General features: G+C 46.2%; 1 protein-coding gene and 1 long non-coding RNA gene across 2 annotated transcripts in view; one reads left to right on the top strand and one right to left on the bottom strand.

Moving 5' to 3' along the window:
• Nucleotides 1-20,357, top strand: part of ENTPD7 (ectonucleoside triphosphate diphosphohydrolase 7) — a 45,843-nt gene that overhangs the window by 21,599 nt on the left and 3,887 nt on the right. Inside the window, exons 6-12 of the mRNA XM_008270324.4 lie at nucleotides 2,305-2,408; nucleotides 5,872-5,928; nucleotides 6,062-6,195; nucleotides 12,264-12,430; nucleotides 14,637-14,961; nucleotides 17,597-17,682; nucleotides 19,878-20,039. Coding sequence (XP_008268546.1) covers nucleotides 2,305-2,408; nucleotides 5,872-5,928; nucleotides 6,062-6,195; nucleotides 12,264-12,430; nucleotides 14,637-14,961; nucleotides 17,597-17,682; nucleotides 19,878-20,039 — 1,035 coding nt within the window. The remainder of the gene's footprint in view (nucleotides 1-2,304; nucleotides 2,409-5,871; nucleotides 5,929-6,061; nucleotides 6,196-12,263; nucleotides 12,431-14,636; nucleotides 14,962-17,596; nucleotides 17,683-19,877; nucleotides 20,040-20,357) is intronic.
• Nucleotides 8,947-11,399, bottom strand: LOC138845323 (uncharacterized). Its single transcript, XR_011382330.1, has 2 exons — nucleotides 11,290-11,399; nucleotides 8,947-9,056 (listed from the first exon to the last, which is right to left on the bottom strand). It is a non-coding gene; the product is annotated as an uncharacterized lncRNA (long non-coding RNA).

Below are 20,357 nucleotides of genomic sequence, written 5' to 3'. Positions count from 1 at the left end.
TTGGATTGAGTTGTTAGTTCTCACGTTCATTTTGGCCCAGCCCTAGCTGTTGGTGCTATTTCATTAGTGAACCAGCAGATGGGAGATTTCTCTATTTATCAAATAAAATAAATAAATAGATAAGAAAGGCTGATAATTGAAAAACTTTATCATCAGACATTTCTAACATATATTAAGAGTAGAGGGGCTGGTGCTGTGGTCTAATGGGTACAGCTGCTGCCTTCAGTGCCCATATCCCACATGGGCGTGGGTTTGAGTCCCGGCTGCCCACTTCTGATCCAGCTCTCTGCTATGGCCTGGGGAAGCAGTAGAATATGACCCAAGTGCTTGGGCCTCTGCACCTGCGTGGGAGACCTGGAGGAAGCTCCTGGCTCCTGGCTTCACCTGGCTTCAGGTCAGCTCAGCTCTGGCTGTTGTGGCCATCTAAGGAGTGAACCAGCAGATGGAAGACCTCTCTCTTTGTCTCTCCCTCTCTGTGCCTTAAACTCTACCTCTCAAATAATCTCTTTTTTTAAAAAAGAGTAGAGGGCACCAATGTTGTGGCATAGCAGGTAAAGCTGATGCCTGGTGACACAGGCATCCCATATGGGCACCAACAGGAGTCCCGGCTGCTCCACTTCCGATCCCTGCTAATGGGTCTGGGAAAGTAGTGGAAGATGGCCCAGGTGCTTGGGCCCATGCACCCACGTGGGATATCTGGATGAAGCTCCTGGCTCCTGGCTTCAGCCTGGCCCAGCCCTGGCTGTTGCAGCCATTTAGGGAGTAAACGAACAGATGGAAGATCTCTCTCTCTCTCTCTCTCTGCATCTACCTCTGCCTCTCCATCTCTGTAACTCTTTCAAATAAATAAATCTTAAAAGTAGAGAGAGCAGTATAGTGAGCCCCCATTTACCCATGACCCTGCTGAAACAGTTACTAACATCTGGCCATCAAATGTTTTGTAAATAAAGAAACAATATTTCTTTTCTTTTCTTTTTTTTGATTTTGTTTATTTGAGAGGTAGAGTTACAGACACAGAGAGGGTGAGATAGGCAAAGTCTTCCATCTGCTGGTTTGTTCTCCAAATGGCTGCAATGGCCAGAGGTGGGCCAATATAAGGCCAGAGGTGGGCCAATATAAAGCTAGGAGCCAGGAGTTTCTTCCAGGTCTCCCACATGGGTGCAGGGGCACTTGGGCCATCCTCCACTGCTTTCCCAGGTCATAGCAGAGAGCTGGACTGGAAGAGGAGCAGCCGGGACAGAACCGGCGCCTCAACTGGGACTAGAACCTGGAGTGCCGGCGCCGCAGGCGGAGGATTAGCCTAGTGAGCCGCAGTACCCGGCCGAGGGTGCTTCACTCCAATCCAGCTCTCTGCTGTGGCCTGGGATAGCAGTAGAGGATGGCCCAAGTGCTTGGGCCCCTGCAGCTGCGTGGGAGACCTGGAACAAACTCCTGGCTCCTGCCTTCGGAACAGGGCAGCTCCGGCTGCAGCTGCCATCTGGGGAGTGAACCAGTGGATGGAAGAGCTCTCTCTCGCTCTCTGCCTCTGCCTCTCTGTAACTCTACCTCTCAAATAAATAAGTAATTCTTTTTTTTTTTTTTTAAAGAAATGTGGAAAAGGAGATTACAAAGTTAATTATTGGTTTTCATGAAGGATTCTGTAAAATCCTGTGGCACTAGCAGGACTTCTTGGGTGGGAACATGAAGCATTGTTTCCAGTTTATGCCCAGATCTCAGGATGAGGTTGTGTTCCTTCTTTTAACAGCTTTCTTTCACAGCAGTTAGGAATAATGTAACTGCATCTATTTTATAGATTGTGAAACTGTGCTGTAATGTCCTGTGGCTTATTCATCCTCAGTGGTGAAAGACGTAGGGCCATAGTCTCATCTTTCAATACTATTTGAATTATAACATTATAGATGAGAAAAGAATTACTACTGCCATATTGCCTTCTGTGTAGGAGGCTATACTTTGGAGGGTGTTTAAACATGTTACATGGCTCTCTTTCTGTCTCTTGTCTCTCAGTCTTTCAAATAAATAACTTAAAAAAAGAAAATTAGATTGTCTATTTCTTCTAGTTGAGGTCTACAGAAGGGAAATGATCGACCTTTTGTCTTGCACTTTTTCACTACTAATGTTACCATTTTGGTCTTTATATTCTGTTTCTTTGAAATTTAAAGAGGTATCAGAACGAAGAAGGGCTCAACAAGTGGGTGGGGTGGGTGAACGGTGATGTCATTGCAAGGCTAAGGGAAGCGACAAGTTGAGCAGTTTGTGAGAAGAAAGTGTGTGATTAATTTTTGAACTTTTTGTTCTCTCTTGCAGGAAGCAGTTGGCTATCTTGGGTGACCTAGTGAAAGATTTACCACTGGAGTTTGACTTCCTCTTTTCTCAGTCTCAGGCAGAAGTGATCTCTGGGAAGCAGGAAGGTACTGGGCCTCTAGGGGGCAACTGACCTCTCAGCCAGCCGTTGCATTACTCCTCTAATGGGTGTTCAGGGTTATTTTAAATGTCTGATTTTTATCTTTGTGCCAGTAACTTTATTGATCCTGTTATACAATTTTATTATTTGCATATTCTACATCAGTATCTTAAAATGCTGTTTCTATAAATCACAAATTTATATGTTTTAACTTAGTACAAAGCAATATGTGTATAAGCCTGTGTTATTGTTTAATGATGATTCCAAATAGATCTTTGGTTAGCTAACTCTACTTTTTAAAACATATATAGTTTTAGGAGTTGCCCCAAGTTTTCCAAATTCAACTGTAAGGTGAATATTTAAATTAAAGTAAAGGGAAGGTTTAATTGGAGGGAACGATCAGGATGAGTTATTTTGTTATGAGTTCTTTCTTTATTGTAATTACTGTACAGCATTGATACTCCCCTAAAAGCTTACACTGTTAGGTTTGTACTTTTGAGATGGAGTTAAATATGTGTCCTTATGCAACCCAAATGTGGCCTCTATGACAAATTATGTTTCTGTTTCTTAAAAAGAAGGAAAGGTGGGCATTTGGCACAGTGGTTAAGATGCTGCTTGGGATGCCCACATCCGTTTTGGAGCATCTGGGTTTGAGTTCCCGATCTGCTTCCGAGTCCAGCTTCCTGCTAATGCTTACCCACGAAGCAACAGGTGACTGCGCAAGGACTCAGGTCCTTGCAGTCCATGTGAGATATCTGGATTGAATTCTAGGCACCTGTCTTTGGATTGGTTCAGCCCTGGTTGTTGTATGGCATTTGACAAGTAAATCAATAGATCTTTTGCTCTCTTTCTGTCTCTTGTCTCTCAGTCTTTCAAATAAATAACTTTAAAAAAAGAAGTAGATATTACATTTCTTCTAGTTGAAGTCTACAGAAGGGAAATGATTGAACTTTTATCTTGTATTTTTTCACTACTAATGTTTCCATTTTTTTTTTAATTTTTAATTTTTATTTTTATTTATTTGACAGGTAGAATCACAGACAGTGAGAGAGATACAGAGAGAAAGGTCTTCCTTCCGTTGGTTCACTCTCCAAATGGCTGCAATGGCTGGAGCTGTGCCGATCTGAAGCCAGGAGCCAGGAGTTTCTTCCTGGTCTCCCATGTGGGTGCAGGGGCCCAAGCACTTGGGCCATCCTCCACTGCTATCCCAGGCCACAGCAGAGAGCTGGACTGGAAGAGGAGTTACCGGGACTAGAACAGGCGCCCATATGGGATACCGGCACCGAAGGCAGAGGATTAACTTAGTGCACCACAGCACCGGCCCCTCCATTTTGTTCCTTTTTTTTTTTTTTTTTTTTATGTTTTTTTGACAGGCAGAGTGGACAGTGAGAGAGAGAGACAGAGAGAAAGGTCTTCCTTTGCCGTTGGTTCACCCTCCAATGGCCGCCGCGGCCGGCGCGCTGCGGCCGGCGCACCGCGCTGATCCGATGGCAGGAGCCAGGAGCCAGGTGCTTTTCCTGGTCTCCCATGGGGTGCAGGGCCCAAGTACTTGGGCCATCCTCCACTGCCCTCCCGGGCCACAGCAGAGAGCTGGCCTGGAAGAAGGGCAACCGGGACAGAATCCGGCTCCCCAACTGGGACTAGAACCCGGTGTGCCGGCGCCACAAGGCAGAGGATTGGCCTAGTGAGCCGTGGCGCCGGCCCCATTTTGTTCTTATATTCTCTTTCTTTGCGAGAATTTCTGTTTTTGCATTCATTGAAGATTGTGCATATTCTTGGTTAGATAACTATTTTAATATCTTCGGTAATTCCAATCTATGTATCATTTCCGGGTTGGCACCTTTCGCAGTCTTTTCTCTCATGAGATGATAGTTCCTTGGTTCTTTGCATGCCAAGTAATTTTATTTTGTATCCTGGACATTTTGAATATTCTCTTATGAACCTCTGAGTCCTATTTCAGTCATGATGAGGAAAACATTGATTTTGTTTGTTTGTTTTAAAGGCAATTAATCTGGTTAGGATCATGCCTCAAGTTCGGACCTGCCTTCTGTGGGCTGTGATTCTGTTAGTTCATTTTTCAAAGACTGGACATTACTACTGGATTTGTCCCGTCCGTGTCAGTCAGTGGACAGTCTGGAGCCTGGGCAGTGGTCCTGCCCTTAGTTCAGTTCTCAAAGTCTTTGGTTTATTGTTTAGGGTCAGATGCAAGCACATTTAGCTCGGAGGTCCAGGGGTCCATACACAACTGTACTCTCTCTCACGGTCCTCCAGTCAGAAAACCAGGCTTTAGTTTGTCCACTCCGCCGCTCACTTCCTGTGATTGCGTCTGCACCCAGCACCAGGTGGTGGGAAGACAGGGAGAAGAATGTGCAGTATGAGTGCACTCCTGACACTTGAGCTGTAGCCCTTCTAGTCAGAGGAACAGTCACATCCTTTAGAATTTCAGCTACCTGCCAGACTTCATTTCTGGTGCAAGGATGCCTGGGGTAGGAGAGGATATAAGATTTCGGAAAGAAAGGGGGAAAATAAAAGCAGTGATTTTTCTATTCCCTCTCTTTGGAGTCCCTCTCTCTGCCCCTTGGGCCAGGAAGCAAGATCTTGTAGTTCTTTCTGTCCACAACTGGTGCTCACTTTCATGTTTCAAGCTGCCCTTGAGTCCAGGCCAAGCAATATCTAAGGAGGAAAAAAAAAGCGACACTCACTGATGGTTTGGTGATATTTATATTTTGATCTCTTTCCCACATCACTCACTTTCAGAGTTCAGAAAGCTGCTCTGTGCGTCTGTCGAGTTGATATTTGCATTCAGTGAGGAGACAGCTTGAGGTGTGCTTATTTCCTCCATCTTGCCCAGAATGAGAATTCCAAGATTGACATTTGTTGACATTTTTTTCAGAAGAATTATTTCTTTATCTGAAAGAGTTACACAGAGAGAGAAGTAGAGGCAGAGAGAGAGAGAGAGAGAGAGAGGTCTTCAATTCCACTGGTCCATTCTGCAATTGGCCACAATGGCTGTAGCTGTGCCGATCCAAAGACAGGAGCCAGGGGATTCTTCCAGGTCTCCCACATAGGTGCAGGGGCCCAAACACTTGGGCCATCTTCTACTGCTTTCCCAGGCCATAACAGAGAGCTGGATTGGAAGTGGAACAGCTGGGACTCGAACCAGCACCCATATGGGATGCTGTCACTGCAAGCAGTGGCCTTACCCACTACACCACAGTGCCGGCCCAACATTTTTTAGCACATATTTTTGCAATTAATTTGTATTCATTGCAGGAACTTGGGAAGATGTAAATAATTATAAAAGGGAAGAAAATCACAAGATGAAATATTTTAAATCTATACACTGAGATTGTGGAATAAAATACTACAGTTACTTTTATCCAAGAAAGGAAGGAACAGTTATAGGGAGAGGTGTATACCTGATATAGTAATAGAGAATTAATAATAAAGTCTTTTATATTTTTGCTTAGGGGTTTATGCGTGGATTGGAATCAATTTTGTTTTGGGAAGATTTGACCATGAGGATGGTGAGTAATAATGTCTTCTTATGTCAGTTCTTTAAGTGCTGAAGGTTTAAGTTTTAACCTATCAGTAGTGTGTAAGTGCTAATTTTCAGTTGTCTTTTCTTTTTTTAAAGATTTATTTATTTGTTCCTTTCAGAATCAGAGGCTGAGACTTCCCAGGAGTTGGCAGGAGGACGCAGAAGGACAGTAGGGATACTGGATATGGGAGGAGCCTCTCTCCAAATTGCTTACGAAGTTCCTACCTCAACCTCTGTCCTTCCTCCAAAACAGGTATTTATGTTTTACGGAAATTCAGTTGCTACGTATGCCAGTTTTTGAGGAGGAAAGAACACTATCTTTGGACCAAACTGCCTTGGTCCAAATAACTGTTCATATACTTTCTAGCTTATGTTGTGTGGAGTGGGTTACCTCTCTGAGCCCCAGTTTCCTCCTTTGTGAGAAAGGAAAAATAATAGTATCTACCTTCATTGTGCAAATGAAATAGTATAGCATGTGTAAAACATTTAGCAAATGCCTAGCATGTGACAAGTCTTTGGGACATCTTAGTAGTTAGAATTAGTACTGTGTATCTCCTAAGGTTGTGAGGATTAAGCATGCAAGCACAAACCCTGGAATGTGGTATTTGGTACACACCTATTGTTCAGTGAATGTTATTCTCTTTCTTTTTACTGATGGTTCCATCCCTCTGCTGTGTTTTTGTTTTTGTTTTTGTTTTTTTAAAGTGGTGAAAAAACACATTTAGAATTAGCCTGCTCAATTTAGATGATCCCAGTTTTGTCAGGAACATCCAAAGCATCGCAATCAGGAGCCATTTGAACACACGTCTTCTCTCCGTCAAGTCTGACCAGGGTGTTGACGTTGGCTACTTCAGTGTAAGAGAATCCTTCGCAACGTGTTGGATCTGGTGCTCATTGGCCTTGACATCCACAAGGGACACAAGTGTGTTGCTGTACTCTGTGTTCTTCATAGCAGACTCAGTGGCCAGGGGGAACTTGATGGTGGCACAGTGGTCAAGCTTCTTTCTCCTGGGGGCGCCCTTCCCAGGATATTGGGGCTGCCGCTGGAGGCGTAGTGCCTTGGGACGCTGGAACGTGGGAGACGTGTGGATCTTCTTGTGTGTGTGTGTGTGTGTGTGTGTGTGTGTGTGTACGCCTTTCAGCATGGCCTTCTCAGCCTTCAAAGCCTTTGCTTTGCTTTAGGATGGGCAGGAGCTTCCTTCTTCACCTTCAACACCATCTTGGTGAAAAGCTCTTCTGCTTCTAATATTCCTTACTCTATTAGAATGTGAAGAATGTATTTTGAGGGAAACGTTTCATCATAGAGAATGGAGAGAAATAGACACTTTTGAGCCCCTGTTAATGTGCAAGGAATAAGGGGTGTTAGCCACACTGTCATAATCTTATCAGTGGAGTCAGTGGTAAAAGGCAGATCATGACAGTGCTGTAATCTGGTCTAAAGCAGGGCTCTCATCCTTGGCACTCTTCATGTTTAGGCCTGGATAATTCTTTGTTGTAGGTGACTGTCCCATGTGTCATCTGATGTTAGCAGCATCCCTGGCCTCTACCAGATGCCAGTAACAATCCTCACTCCTAGTTTTGATAATCAAAAGTGTCACAGAGAATGCTGAATGTCCACTTTGGGACGAGAGTGGTTGACCACTCTGGTTTAAACAGGGTTGTGGCCGGCGCCACGGGTCACTAGTCACTAGGCTAATCCTCCGCCTGCGGCGCCGGCATCCCGGGTTCTAGTCCTGGTCAGGGTGCCGGATTCTGTCCCGATGGCTCCTCTTCCAGGCCAGCTCTTTGCTGTGGCCCGGGAGTGCAGAGGAGGATGGCCCAGGTCCTTGGGCCCTGCACCCACGTGGGAGACCAGGAGGAAGCACCTGGCTCCTGGCAGCGGAATAGCACAGCGCGCTGGCTACAACACGCCGGCCATAACGGCCACTTGGGGGGTGAACCAACGGAAAAAGGAAGACCTTTCTGTCTCTCTCTAACTCTGCCTGTCAAAAAATAAATAAATAAATAAATAAATAAATAGGGTTGTGACAATTTGGTTGGATCCTGACAGGGTTGACCACATTTGCAAAAGCTTAAATGAGAGCCGTGCTGGCTTCACGGAAGGTAACGTATTTGCCTGGGCCTTGGATGCTAGCAGCTGTACATAGTGGAGGTTGAGGAGAACTGTGTATATGGAGGCACAGCGAAAGCAGTAAAGAGCCCAGAACATCCTGGAACTGTTGAACAGCCTGCTGCGGTGTAAGATTCTCAGGTGTGGTAATGGATAAGGCTGGGAAGGTAAGGTGCACTTAGATCAAGAGGAGCCTTGAGTGCCATGCTAAGAAACTGGCTTTTGTAGATGGTGGGGAACCAGCAGAGGTTTTTGAGTAGGGCAATCACATGGGCTTCAGTTTCATCATCTGTAAATCATTCAACTCTGAAGGCTCTTCCCAGCTCTGAATTTTATGACTGTGTTAACTGTGTGACTATGACACCGATAATTTGGGTGTCATTAGGAGAAAGAAATACAGGTCAGGGACTCTTGAACAGGAAATGATAAGGGACTGAACTCACCAGTGTTAAGTGGAAACGGAAGGGAGCAGACTTTCAGCGGTATTTTGGAGTGATGGATAGAAGTGGTGTGGGTAGGGCAGGGAGGGAGGCCAGCGATGCTGAGTGTCCCGCCTGTATAACTAGCAGGGTGAGAAGCCCAATCACGTAGAAAAGGCCCACAGTAGAAAGGGCGATGATATGGTCCTGAGCGTTTCGGTGTGTGTGTGTGCACTTGAGCTCTGAAGTCCTGAGACCGAGTTCGATGTTGGGTTATACTGCATTTGTAACAGCCTAGAGTCATACGTGTCAAAAGACCCACAGGACTGCTGGAGACGAGTCTGGCAGTTTGGAGTGAGACTGGGGATTTGTGGACCTGACTAGCTTGTGTGACATGCTAGCCTGTGTCAGTCAGTTTGTATTCAGCAGGTAAAGTGATGGCATGGTTCTGATGCTAAGAAATAGGAGTCTCACAGAGGCTTAAGGTCTTAAATGATTTTGTGTGTGTAAATATTTAGAAAACAACAGTGATATAGAAAGTATACTTGTGAGCAACAAATTCAGTCCACCAGATACTTCAAAAACCTGTAGGAAGATGGAATGAAAAAAGTTTATTTTGGTGCAAAATTTTTGTAATCATGTATAGTTTTTTCATAATATGGATTTTCCATTAACCTTTGTAATAACTCTTGTATAGATAGCAAAGCAATGATTGTTTTTGTCTTTTTTTTTAAAGTAATGAATCTTAAAGATGGATCTTAGTTTTAGTAAAAAAAAAAAAGGAAATGAAACATATCATGGACTTAAGAAAGCTCATGGAAAGTGGAATTAAATTTGGGTGAAAAAGATTTTGAAATTCACACTTTTTTTAAAGATTTATTTTATTTATTTAAAAGACAGAGTTACAGAGAGAGGTAGAGCCAGAGAGAGAGAGGTCTTCCATTCTGCTGGCTCACTCCCCAAATGACCACAACAGCTGGAGCTGAGCCAATCCAAAGCCAGGAGCCAGGAGCTTCTTCAGGGTCTCCCATGTGGGTGCAGGGGCCCAAGGACTTGGGCCATCTTCCACTTCCTTCCTACGCCATAGCAGAGAGCTAGATCGGAAGTGGAGCAGCCAGAACTCGAGCCAGTGCCCATAAGGGATGCCAGCGCTGTAGGCTAGGGTTTTAACCCACTGCGCCACAGCACCAGCCTCCCCACATAGTTTTTATATGAATTTTCCATGAACTTTTTGAAGTACACTTGTACAAAGATATTTTTTAAAGCTAAATATTTCTGCCTGCCTCCCAGCCAGAGGGAAGGCATATAAGGAAGACCATTTGCATGAACTCTGTGGCCACTTTGTTGCTCACCACTTTCCCAGCATCCATAGATGGCTTCACCTTTTTTCCTCAGCTCTGGGTCAGAAGCTCCCACTGCCCTCTGCATGCCCCCAGTGGCCAAATGGCAGACATTTTCTGCCCATCTGGATGGTGGGTACCCTTGTCCGCCCTATGCAGCCTCACCAGCATGCCCCAGCTGCCATTAGTGTCCAGTTTGGCTGCTGGTGCCTTGGGAGCCACGTCCACCAAAGTCTTCCAGAACTTTTTCATCACCCTTCAGAAGAATCCTTTATTCCTCAGAACTGACTTTCCATTCTCCCCTCTGCCAGCCCTGACAGCCTCCAGTCTACTTTCTGTTCCCACTGAATTTGTCTGTATTTAAATGGAGTCATACAACTTGTAGCCTTTTGTGTCTGGCCTTTTTGATTTAGCAAAGTGCTTTCAAGATTCACCTATGTTGCAGCATGTGTCACTACTTCATCCCTTTTTATGTCTTGAGTAACAGCCCATTGTGTGACCTTGCCACATTTTGTTTATCCGTTCACCTGTGGACATCTGGAGTGTTTCCACTTTTGAGCTATTATGCATAATATTGCTATGAAAATTCACTTACACACTTTTGTTAGATACAAGTTTTCAGATCTTCTGGGTGTACCCCTGGAACTGGATGTATTGGGTACAGTACAAATTAAAAATAAATATAATCCAAGCCAGCGCCGCGGCTCACTAGGCTAATCCGCCTGCGGCATCAGCACTCCGGGTTCTAGTCCCGGTTGGGGTGCCAGTTCTGTCCTGGTTGCTCCTCTTCCAGTCCAGCTCTCTGCTGTGGCCCGGGAAGGCAGTGGAGGATGGCCCAAGTGCTTGGGTAACTGCACCTGCATGGGAGATCAGGAAGAAGCACCTGGCTGCTGGCTTCAGATCGGTGCAGCGCACCGGCCGTAGCAGCCATTTGGGGGGTGAACCAACGGAAGGAGGACCTTTGTCTCTGTCTCTCTCTCTCACTGTCTAACTCTGCCTGTCAAAAAATATATATAAAATCCAAGAAGTTATCCCCTTCTGGCAACAATGCATGTAAACAGAAACTATACGTTAAGCTCACTAGAATAGTTGACTGTGTCAGTGAATGGGAATGGGAGTGGGCTTGGGGGACAAAACAAAGGAAATAAAATATGAAACAAGAGATGCTTTACCAAGATGACATGCCATGAACTAAGGACTGTCGTGGACGATCCCAGCAGTCAGCTGGCAGGTGGCGGGAAGCCCAAGCATATTGCTCCCCACCCCTGCCTTCTGCCAATCAGGTAAACTGTTCTCAGGTGTGGCCCAGGCCCACCTGGAAAGCTACCCTGGCTACGTGACCTTCAAGCTGATTGAAGAGGCATATTGGCACCAGTGTCAGTTCTGTCCTAATGTTAGTGTTCCCCAGAATTAGTTATGCCCCTTCTCCCTGCCCTTTAAAAGTATACGTGGCTGTGAATAAAGTCCAACATGCTCACCAAAACTTATCTCCAGTGCTCCTTGTGGGAAGGACACTGTCACCCTGCTCTCTCAGACGGTGTGGCTTTGCAGGACAAGCCGCAGACTATCATTAATTGAACCTTTGCACCTGAGGTTTAAGAAAAGAAAAAAAGAGCACCTTTTTTAGGGGCCGGCACTGTGGCATAGCGGGTAAAGCTGGTGCCTACAGTGCCAGCATCACATATGGGTGCCAGTTCGAGTCCCGGTTGCTCCACTTCTATTCTGCTCTCTGGGAAAGCAGTAGAAGATGGCCCAAATCCTTGGGCCCCAGCAGCTATGTGGGAGATCCAAAAGAAACTTCTGGTTCCTGGCTTTGGATAAGCATAGCTCCAGCCATTGCAGTCATCTGGGGAGTGAACCAAAGATGGAAGACCTCTTTCTCTGTCTTTGCGCCTGCCTCTCTGTAACTCTGCCTTTCAAATAAATAATCTTAAAAAAAAAAAAAAGCACCTTTTTATTGGAGGTAAAATAAAATTGAACTTTCTCTGTCCCAAATCTTTTATAAGGAATTTGAGGGCTTCCCGAATAGTTTAGAAAAGATTATAAAGAAAATCTCATGATTAGCCCCTAAATTCCTTAAAGTTATTTCTGTAGTAAAGGATAGTTTCCTATTTATAAAAATAACACATTCCCATTGTGGAGAATGGCAAGACACAGCAATGTACCAGCAAGCAAATGATATCATCTGTGATAATTCTGCCTCCTATTTAACTAGGGATAGTAACTCAGTCTCTAATTTGGTATTTAGTCTCTAATTTATACATTTTTTGGCTTAGTCTTGTAATTTTATGTCTTTGTTTGAAGTAATGCTATGAGGAAGAAAGAATGCTACAAGCTATTTTAACGAGTAGTCACAGAAATTGAAGCCTGGTGTATTTGCAGTACTATTGCTTTCTAGAAATTAATCAAAAGTAAAATTCCTTTTTTTTTTCCTCTTACCATTGCATTCTAGGAAGAAGCTGCCAAGATCCTGCTGGCTGAGTTCAACCTTGGCTGTGATGTGCAACACACCGAACATGTGTACAGGGTTTATGTCACCACCTTTCTGGGTTTTGGAGGCAACTTTGCCCGGCAGCGCTATGAAGAGCTTGTGCTGAATGAAACTCTTAACAAAAACAGGTGCGTTTGATCTGGGACCTGGATTTCTGAGCTAGAATGTCGTCAGGTGTTAGATACTACGCTTGATCTTAGCCAAAAGGTGGAGAAGCGATATGTCCTCAGGAATTAGGAAGAAATACCAGCATTTATGTCCAACTGAGACAGAAGCATTATGGCTTTCTCCTTTCTGACCTCCCCTGCCAAGTGGTAGTACCTGCTGAAGACTCTGTTTCGGCAGTGAAGACCCTCTTTCAGCAGTTCCTCTCAATCTGAGTGAGGGTCCCTTCTGACCTTTCTGGTTATGATTCATAAAAAAGTGTAGCTTATTGGAATATCTCTTGCTGTGCCCCACATTCAAACATGACATCATGGAATAGGTGGGGCCAATTAGATTGCTTGTTTAAAATGTTTAGTATATGTAGCTACTAGCAGCTCCTTTTGCATGGAAGTGTTTGTTGAATTATTTTGGAGTTGCATCTTATGTGAAAGTCAGGCTCTGTAGTATGCGTAAAAGATAAAAAGTATGTGTAGTTAAAATTAAAATCTCGGCAGGCACCGTGGCTCACTTGGCTAATCCTCTGCCTGTGGCGCTGGCACCCCAGGTTCTAGTCCTGGTTGGGGCGCCAGATTCTGTCCCAGTTGCTCCTCTTCCAGTCCAGCTTTCTGCTGTGGCCCGGGAGGGCAATGGAGGATGGCCCAAGTGCTTGGGCCCTGCACTCACATGGGAGACCAGGAGGAAGCACCTGGCTCCTGGCTTTGGACTGGTGCAATGTGCCGGCCGTAGCAGCCATTGTGGGGGCGGGGGGGCGGTGGTGGTGAACCAACGGAAGGAAGACCTTTCTCTCTGTCTCTCTCTCTCACTGTCTAACTCTATCTGTCAAATAATTTAAAAAAGAAAAAAGAAAATTTGTCTTGGGCCTTGTTTATGTAAGTCCCAGTCACTAAGAGCTCAAGGTGTACTAGAGAATCCTGGTACCACGGATGATGGCTGCGTTCAGAGTAAGCAGTAGTGTGCTTGCATCCTGCAGGTGTTCCTAACTCCATAGAGACATTGCTTGGATTGAGCACCCAGGTGGCTTCTGCAGGCTTTCTGGCTTTTGAAGACCATCTGTCGGAGAGTGTCACATCTTTCTATTTTTCCCTTTTTCGTCAGCTGCTGTGCTTTCCTTTCGGTTGCCAGCTGTCTTGAGTTCTTTCTGTCTGCTGTTCTCTGCTGCTTCCCATCTTCTTGCCAGCTGTATCACCTCCTTCCCAGGCACTGGGGGTTTCCTGCCAAGTGTCCAAGTCATCTGTGTATTCCCGGAGATTGATGAGCTAATGGCATATCGTGTGTAGCTGCCAGTCTGCTGGAGAGACCTGTGCTGCCTGGCTGGCAAAACTTCATGGCTCTCTTCTGAAATACAGTTGTGTGACAGTTTTCCTTAGAGTTGGAGCCGTGTCTGCGAAATAGTCAGGTTCCCGTTGGTCAGAGCACATCCTCGTTCCCTTCCTCGGTCATTACCCTCGTGAGCACGTCTCCATCCCAACAGACCCGCTCTTGGCCGCACGTGTGTTGTGGAGCTGATGAATTATGAATTGCAGTTGGCAGAGTTGTTTGGTCTCCTTTCATTTCTGTCCTTGGCCAGAGGTGCACATCAGCCTCCCTAGGAAGGAGAACCCATTTGCGAGGCAAGGACAGACTTGAAGTAACTGGAACTGCGATGGCTGTGGTGGGAAAACCCACCCTCTCCTCCCCACTCAGGTTTCCCGTTCTGCAGGTTCTTCTTGGAGCTGGTGCTTCAGTGGGTCTGTGCCAGCAGGCCCGTGCTCTGTCACTATTGCCGGCCGTTGCCGCTGTGTGCCACCATCGTGGTCTCCTTAGGAAACCTCTTCCAGCCCTTTCTGCTTTACCTCCTGCCTGTTGTATTTTTGAACCTGAGACACGTTCACATGGCTAGGGCATGTGGGAATGAAGACAAGAGGGAGAACAGCTGGTTCTCCAGTCTCACTCTACTCTGGGAAGCATACACGTTGATACAAAGTTGAGCAAAGTTGATCACAGCCTTCTTTCTTCCTTTTTTTTCCCTGCCAAATGAACTGGCGTCAGTTAAATGTGCATAGTAATACTCCACCCTGCCCTTGTAGGGAAGTCGTGAAGAACAGTGACAAGCCGTCTGTGAAGCACACTATATTTCTTAGAGGAGGTTGAGTACAGTGGTGACATGTTTTGTTTTGGTCATTGTGGCAGATTACTGGGCCAGAAGACAGGTCTGAGCCCTGACAATCCATTCCTGGACCCCTGCCTGCCCGTGGGACTCACAGACGTGCTGGAGAGGAATGGCCACATCCTGCATATTCGAGGAAAAGGGGACTGGGCGACTTGTGGGGCACTGCTGAGGCCCCTGCTGGCTCGCTCCAACACCAGCCATGCCTCCCTGAATGGCATCTACCAGTCGCCAATCGACTTCAACAACAGCGAGTTCTATGGCTTCTCAGAGTTTTTCTACTGTACAGAGGATGTGTTGCGCATCGGTGGCCACTACCACGGGCCAACATTTGCCAAGGCTGCTCAGGTAAACGATGGTAAAGATGACTCATGCTGGCTGCACCCCTTTGTGCCAGGCCCCACAAAAAAGGCTTTGCATGCGTGATCTCAGTTGATTCTTTGCAGGGGCCCTCTGTGTCTTCAAGGTGAGGAATGTCCCACGTGTACTGCCTTCTCGCTGTTAGTTAAGCTTTCTGTGGGTGTCATATCACCCAAATTATCACCCAAACATAAAACTGTTGTGGCAGCTAATGGTTTTCCTCTAACAGTCTTGCTTAATGTGTATGGCCAAACACTGTCATTTTCAGGTATTTTTCTCTTTGCTGGGTGTACTTAATTTTTATGTGCTTTGGGATATAAAACTGTCACACAGGTGAGCAAGAATGTTTTATTTCTCTTGGTTTGAGCTATTACACCAGAGTGATATGGGGTCACTTAGAATATTAGAAAGGTGTTGTGAAAAGCAGTGATTGTGGAAGTATTGTTCAAATTTAAAATTAGGAAGGAGTTAAAATTTCACTTTGAGCACATATAGGGTTTAAGTATCTTATAAACGTAAATCATTAGTTACCTGGTAAAAATTTAGCCACTTTCTATAGTTCCCTGTATTCATTTTGTCTTCTTTTTTAGTTTTTTTTTTTTTCTTCAAGATTTTTTTTTTTTAAAGTCAGAGTTACAGAGTCAGAGGGAGAGATAGGAAGAGTGACAGATCTTCCATCCTCTGATTCACTCCCTGGATGGCTTCAGTGACCAGGGCTGAGCCAGGCTGAAGCCAGGAGCCAGGAGTTTCATCTGGGTCTCCCTGGTGGGTTTCAGGGGTCTGGGTACTTGGGTCATTTTTCCACAGCTTTTCCAGGCCATTAACAGGGAGCTGGATTGGAAGTGGAACAACCAGGACTTGAACTAGTGCCCATATGGGATGTGGTGGTTTTACCCGCTATGTCACGATGCCAGCCCCTCTTTGAGTTTCTGTATAACTCTCTGATCTCTTTCATCAGAGAAGCTTCAGTGAAGAGTCTGTCCTCTTGTATTTTTATTCTTTCATTTCTTCTTAAAATTCTCTAGGGTTCTCTTGGTCTAAGACTTTCAGTAGAATAATATTTGCAATACCTGTACTATTCTGTGCTGAAAACGTATTGTGGAACACCTGGTTTACGTTTGCTCTTTCCTTTCCAGCCCCAGGAATTCCCTTTATTTCCTTTCCTTTCCAGAGTCCAGGGCTCCCTGACTGTCCAGGACCCAAATCTTGCTCTTCTCTCAAAACAGCTTCAAATTCTATTGCCTTGAACACTAAAGGTGCTAGTGACTTAGTAAGTTATTCTTCCCAGGTAAAAGAGATGACTCTGTTCCCTTAGTGTTTTCTGTTCTGACTCAGATGCTATCCGCCCAGCGCCACCTTTCCTTGCCACCCTAGCCAGAATTACAGTCCTTCCCTACTTTATTTTTTCTCTGAGCATTACATCACTTTGTGTATCTAAAATATACATATGTGTGTGTGTGTACATACGTACATGTGTATGTTTGTGTATTATCTGTCCCCAGTAGGCTGTAAGCCTCATGAGGTTTGGGATTTTATCTTTTTAATCCAGTGCTTGATCCTATGGCACTTAGAATACTCTTGGCACAAGGCAGATTAGCCTAGTGAGCCGCGGCGCTGGCCCCTCCTAGGCTTTTGATACTGCTCTTCCTAGTCCTGACCTTAACCTCTGCAGCCTCAAGGGCTCAGGAGCTAGCTTGGCTGGTCTTGTGCAAGATGTAGAGGCAATGGGAGTAGAGAGGGGTCCAACACTCTGCAGAGAATGAATGTGCCATTTCTGTTTTCCTTCCTAAGCTGATAGGCCACAGTTTACTTTAGAAATGCAATAGCAGCCGGCGCCGCGGCTCAATAGGCTAATCCTCCGCCTTGCGGCGCTGGCACACTGGGTTCTAGTCCTGGTCGGGGCACCGGATCCTGTCCTGGTTGTCCCTCTTCCAGGCCAGCTCTCTGCTGTGGCCAGGGAGTGCAGTGGAGGATGGCCCAAGTGCTTAGGCCCTGTATCCCATGAGAGACCAGGAGAAGCACCTGGCTCCTGGCTTTGGGTCAGCGCGGTGTGCCGGTCACAGCGCGCCGGCCGTGGCGGCCATTGGAGGGTGAACCAACGGCAAAAGGAAGACCTTTCTCTCTGTCTCTTTCTCTCTCACTGTCCACTCTGCCTGTCAAAAAAAAAAAAAAAAAAAAAAAAAAAAAAAAAAAAAAAGGAAGGAAGGAAGGAAGGAAGGAGAAAAAAGAAATGCAATAGCCAGGGCTGGTGCTGTGGCACAGTAAGTTAAAGCCCTGGCCTACAGCTCCAGTATCCCATATGGGTGCGGGTTCAAGTCCCGGTTGCTCCAGTTCCCTGCTGATGTGCCTGGGAAAGCAGTGGAAGATGGTCCAAGTGCTTCGGACCCTGCATCCATGTGAGAAACCTGGAAGAAGCTCCTAGCTCCTGGCTCCTGGTTTCAGCCTGGCCTAGCCCTGTTCAGCAAATGGAAGACCTCTGTCTCTACCTCTCTCTGTAACTCTGCCTTTCAAATTTTTAAAATAAATCTTTTAAAGAAAAGGAAATGCAACAGCTGTGACTGTGGGGAAGTTAGGGAGTTTGCCTCCACTCTCATGTTGTGCCGTTTCTCTGTGATCGCTCCAGGATTACTGTGGCATGGCGTGGTCAGTTCTAACTCAGAGATTCAAGGATGGCCTCTTTTCATCCCATGCAGACGAGCATCGACTCAAGTAAGTAACTGTTCTCCCCCAGATGTAGCCCTAAAGTGTGCGTGGATGGAGCATAACGGAGAGAGCAAGCACTTCGTGCCGCTTGGATTTAACATGAAAGAGAATTTGATGATTTCAGGTTTTATCTGACGAGACAGGGGCCCAGCAGCCTCTTCTGGAGAAGCCAGGGGAACCAGTGGTTCCCAAAGAGAGTTCTCTGCGTGGCTGGATGCCAAAAGTGTTGGTCTTTTTAAAAACTAACCTTTTTTTAAAAAAAAGATTTATTTATTTATCTGAAAGGCAGAGTTACACAGAGGCAGAGAGAGAGAGAGAGAGAGAGAGTTACAAAGAGGTCTTCCATCTGCTGGTTCAAATGGCCACAATGGCTGGAGCTGGGCTGATCCAAAGCCAGGAGCCAGGAGCTTCTTCCAGGTCTCCCACGCAGGTGCAGGGGCCCAAGGACCTGGGCCATCTTTGACTGTTTTCCCAGGCCATAGAGAGAGATGGATTCAGTAGTAGAGCAGCTGGGACTTGAGCCAGGGCCCATATGGGATGCCGGCACCGCAGGCAGTGGCTTTACCTGCTACGCCACAGCGCCGGACCCTGAGAATGTCAAACATGCAGCAAAGTGGAAAGAGTAGTAACATATTGTCACTGCACCTCAACAGACCTCAACATTTTGTCACTTTAGCCCACTGGTCCTTCTGTTCTCTAAATGTTTTAGTTTAAAATTTAAAAATAGACACACAGGACAGGAAAGTGAACTCCTGTATGCCTCTGGTAACAGTGACCAGTTCCTGGCCAGTCTCACATTTGTTTCCCCCACTGTGCCCCTCTGATCACAACTGGGTTATTTCTTTTTTTTCTTTTTTTCTTTTTTTTAAGATTTATTTATTTATTTGAAAGTCAGAGTTACAGAGAGATAGAGGCAGAGAGAGAGAGAGAGAGGTCTTCCATCCACTATTCAGTCCCCAGATGGCCACAATGGCCAGAGCTGAGCCGATCTGAAGCTGGGAGCCAGGAGTTTCTTCTGGGTCTCCTGCGTGGGTGCAGGGGCCCAAGGACTTGGGCCATCTTCTACTGCTTTCCTAGGCCATAGCAGAGAGCTGGATCAGAAGTGGAGCAGGCCAGTGCCACGGATCAGTAGGCTAATCCTCTGCTTGTGGCACCGGCACACCAGGTTCTAGTCCCAATCGGGGCACCAGATTCTGTCCCGGTTGCTCCTCTTCCTGTCCAGCTCTCTGCTGTGGCTCGGGAGTGCAGTGGAGGATGGCCCAAGTGCTTGGGTAACTGCACCTGCATGGGAGACCAGGAGAAGCACCTGGCTCCTTTCTTCAGATCAGTGCGGTGCGCTGGCTGCAGCGGCCATTGGGGGGTGAACCAACAGAAAAGGAAGACCTTTCTCTCTGTCTCTCTCTCTCACTGTCCACTCTGCCTGTCAAAATAATAATAATAATAATAATAACCCAGGGACTGCAGTGGCAGGTAGGTAAAGCCACCACCTGCTGTGCTGGCGTCCTATATGGGCGCCAGTTCGAGTCCCGCCTGCTCCACTTTTTTTTTTTCTTTTGACAGGCAGAGTAAACAATGAGAGAGAGAGACAGACAGAAAGGTCTTCCTTTTCCGTTGGTTCACCCCCCAATGGCCGTGTGGCCAGCGCGCTGCGGCCAGTGTACTGTGCTGATCTGAAGGCAGGAGCCAGGTACTTATCCTGGTCTCCCATGCGGGTGCAGGGCGCAAGAACTTGGGCCATCCTCTACTGCCTTCCCGGGCCACAGCAGAGAGCTGGACTGGAAGAGGGGCAACCGGGACAGAATCTAGCACCCCGACCAGGACTAGAACCTGATGTGCCAGTGCCGCAGGCGGAGGATTAGCCTAGTGAGCCGCGGTGCCAGCCCAATCCCTGGGTTATTTCTAAGCCAATCCCAGACATCATATTATCAACACCTACAAGAAATTTCACTGTGTTCTCAGATAGGGGCTTTAAAAAAACAAAACAAAAAAATAAAGGAAAAGGAATAAAAGATAACACAATATTATCGCCTAAATGTAGCCTTCACTTTTGTGGTAGATGGAGGGGAAAATGAGCTCCAATGTGGTTCCTCCTAGAGATGAGGAAGTGAAGTGGGGAGAGCAGGTGTTTAGACAGTGAGTGTTGCAAAGGAAGAGCATTGCAAATTATTTTTTTTTAATGGAATTGATTTGTTGTCTCACAGATATCAGTGTTTTAAATCAGCTTGGATGTACCAAGTCCTACATGAAGGATTCCACTTTCCTTATGACTACTCAAACCTGCGGACGGCTCAGCTGGTATATGACCGAGAGGTTCAGTGGACGCTGGGAGCCATTCTGTATAAAACCCGGTTCTTACCACTCAGGTAAAGTGAGACTGACCTCACTGATACGTTGAGCCCACAGGATGTTAGCCACAGCCTCAGACTAGGTGCCTCAAGTGAAGCCCACCCCTACCCATGTTTGCTTCCACATGAGCCGCTGTCACTCACTCACACACAAAGAGGGCTGAGAAGGCTTGGTCTGGAATCTGTTCCTCAGCTTTGCCATTTCAGAACCCAGCTGTGTTTGTTCATCCACAGCAGATGCATCTTTAGGATTAAGCTGTTACTAACTACTTCCAAGATGGTGCCTGACCAGCTAAAACATCATTCTTAAGTTACCCGGGAAAATATATTTGACTA

Source organism: Oryctolagus cuniculus, chromosome 15 (genome assembly GCF_964237555.1).
Source record: "Oryctolagus cuniculus chromosome 15, mOryCun1.1, whole genome shotgun sequence".
NCBI classification, from domain to species: Eukaryota; Metazoa; Chordata; class Mammalia; order Lagomorpha; family Leporidae; genus Oryctolagus; species Oryctolagus cuniculus.
This window is presented reverse-complemented; position numbering and strand designations above follow the sequence as displayed.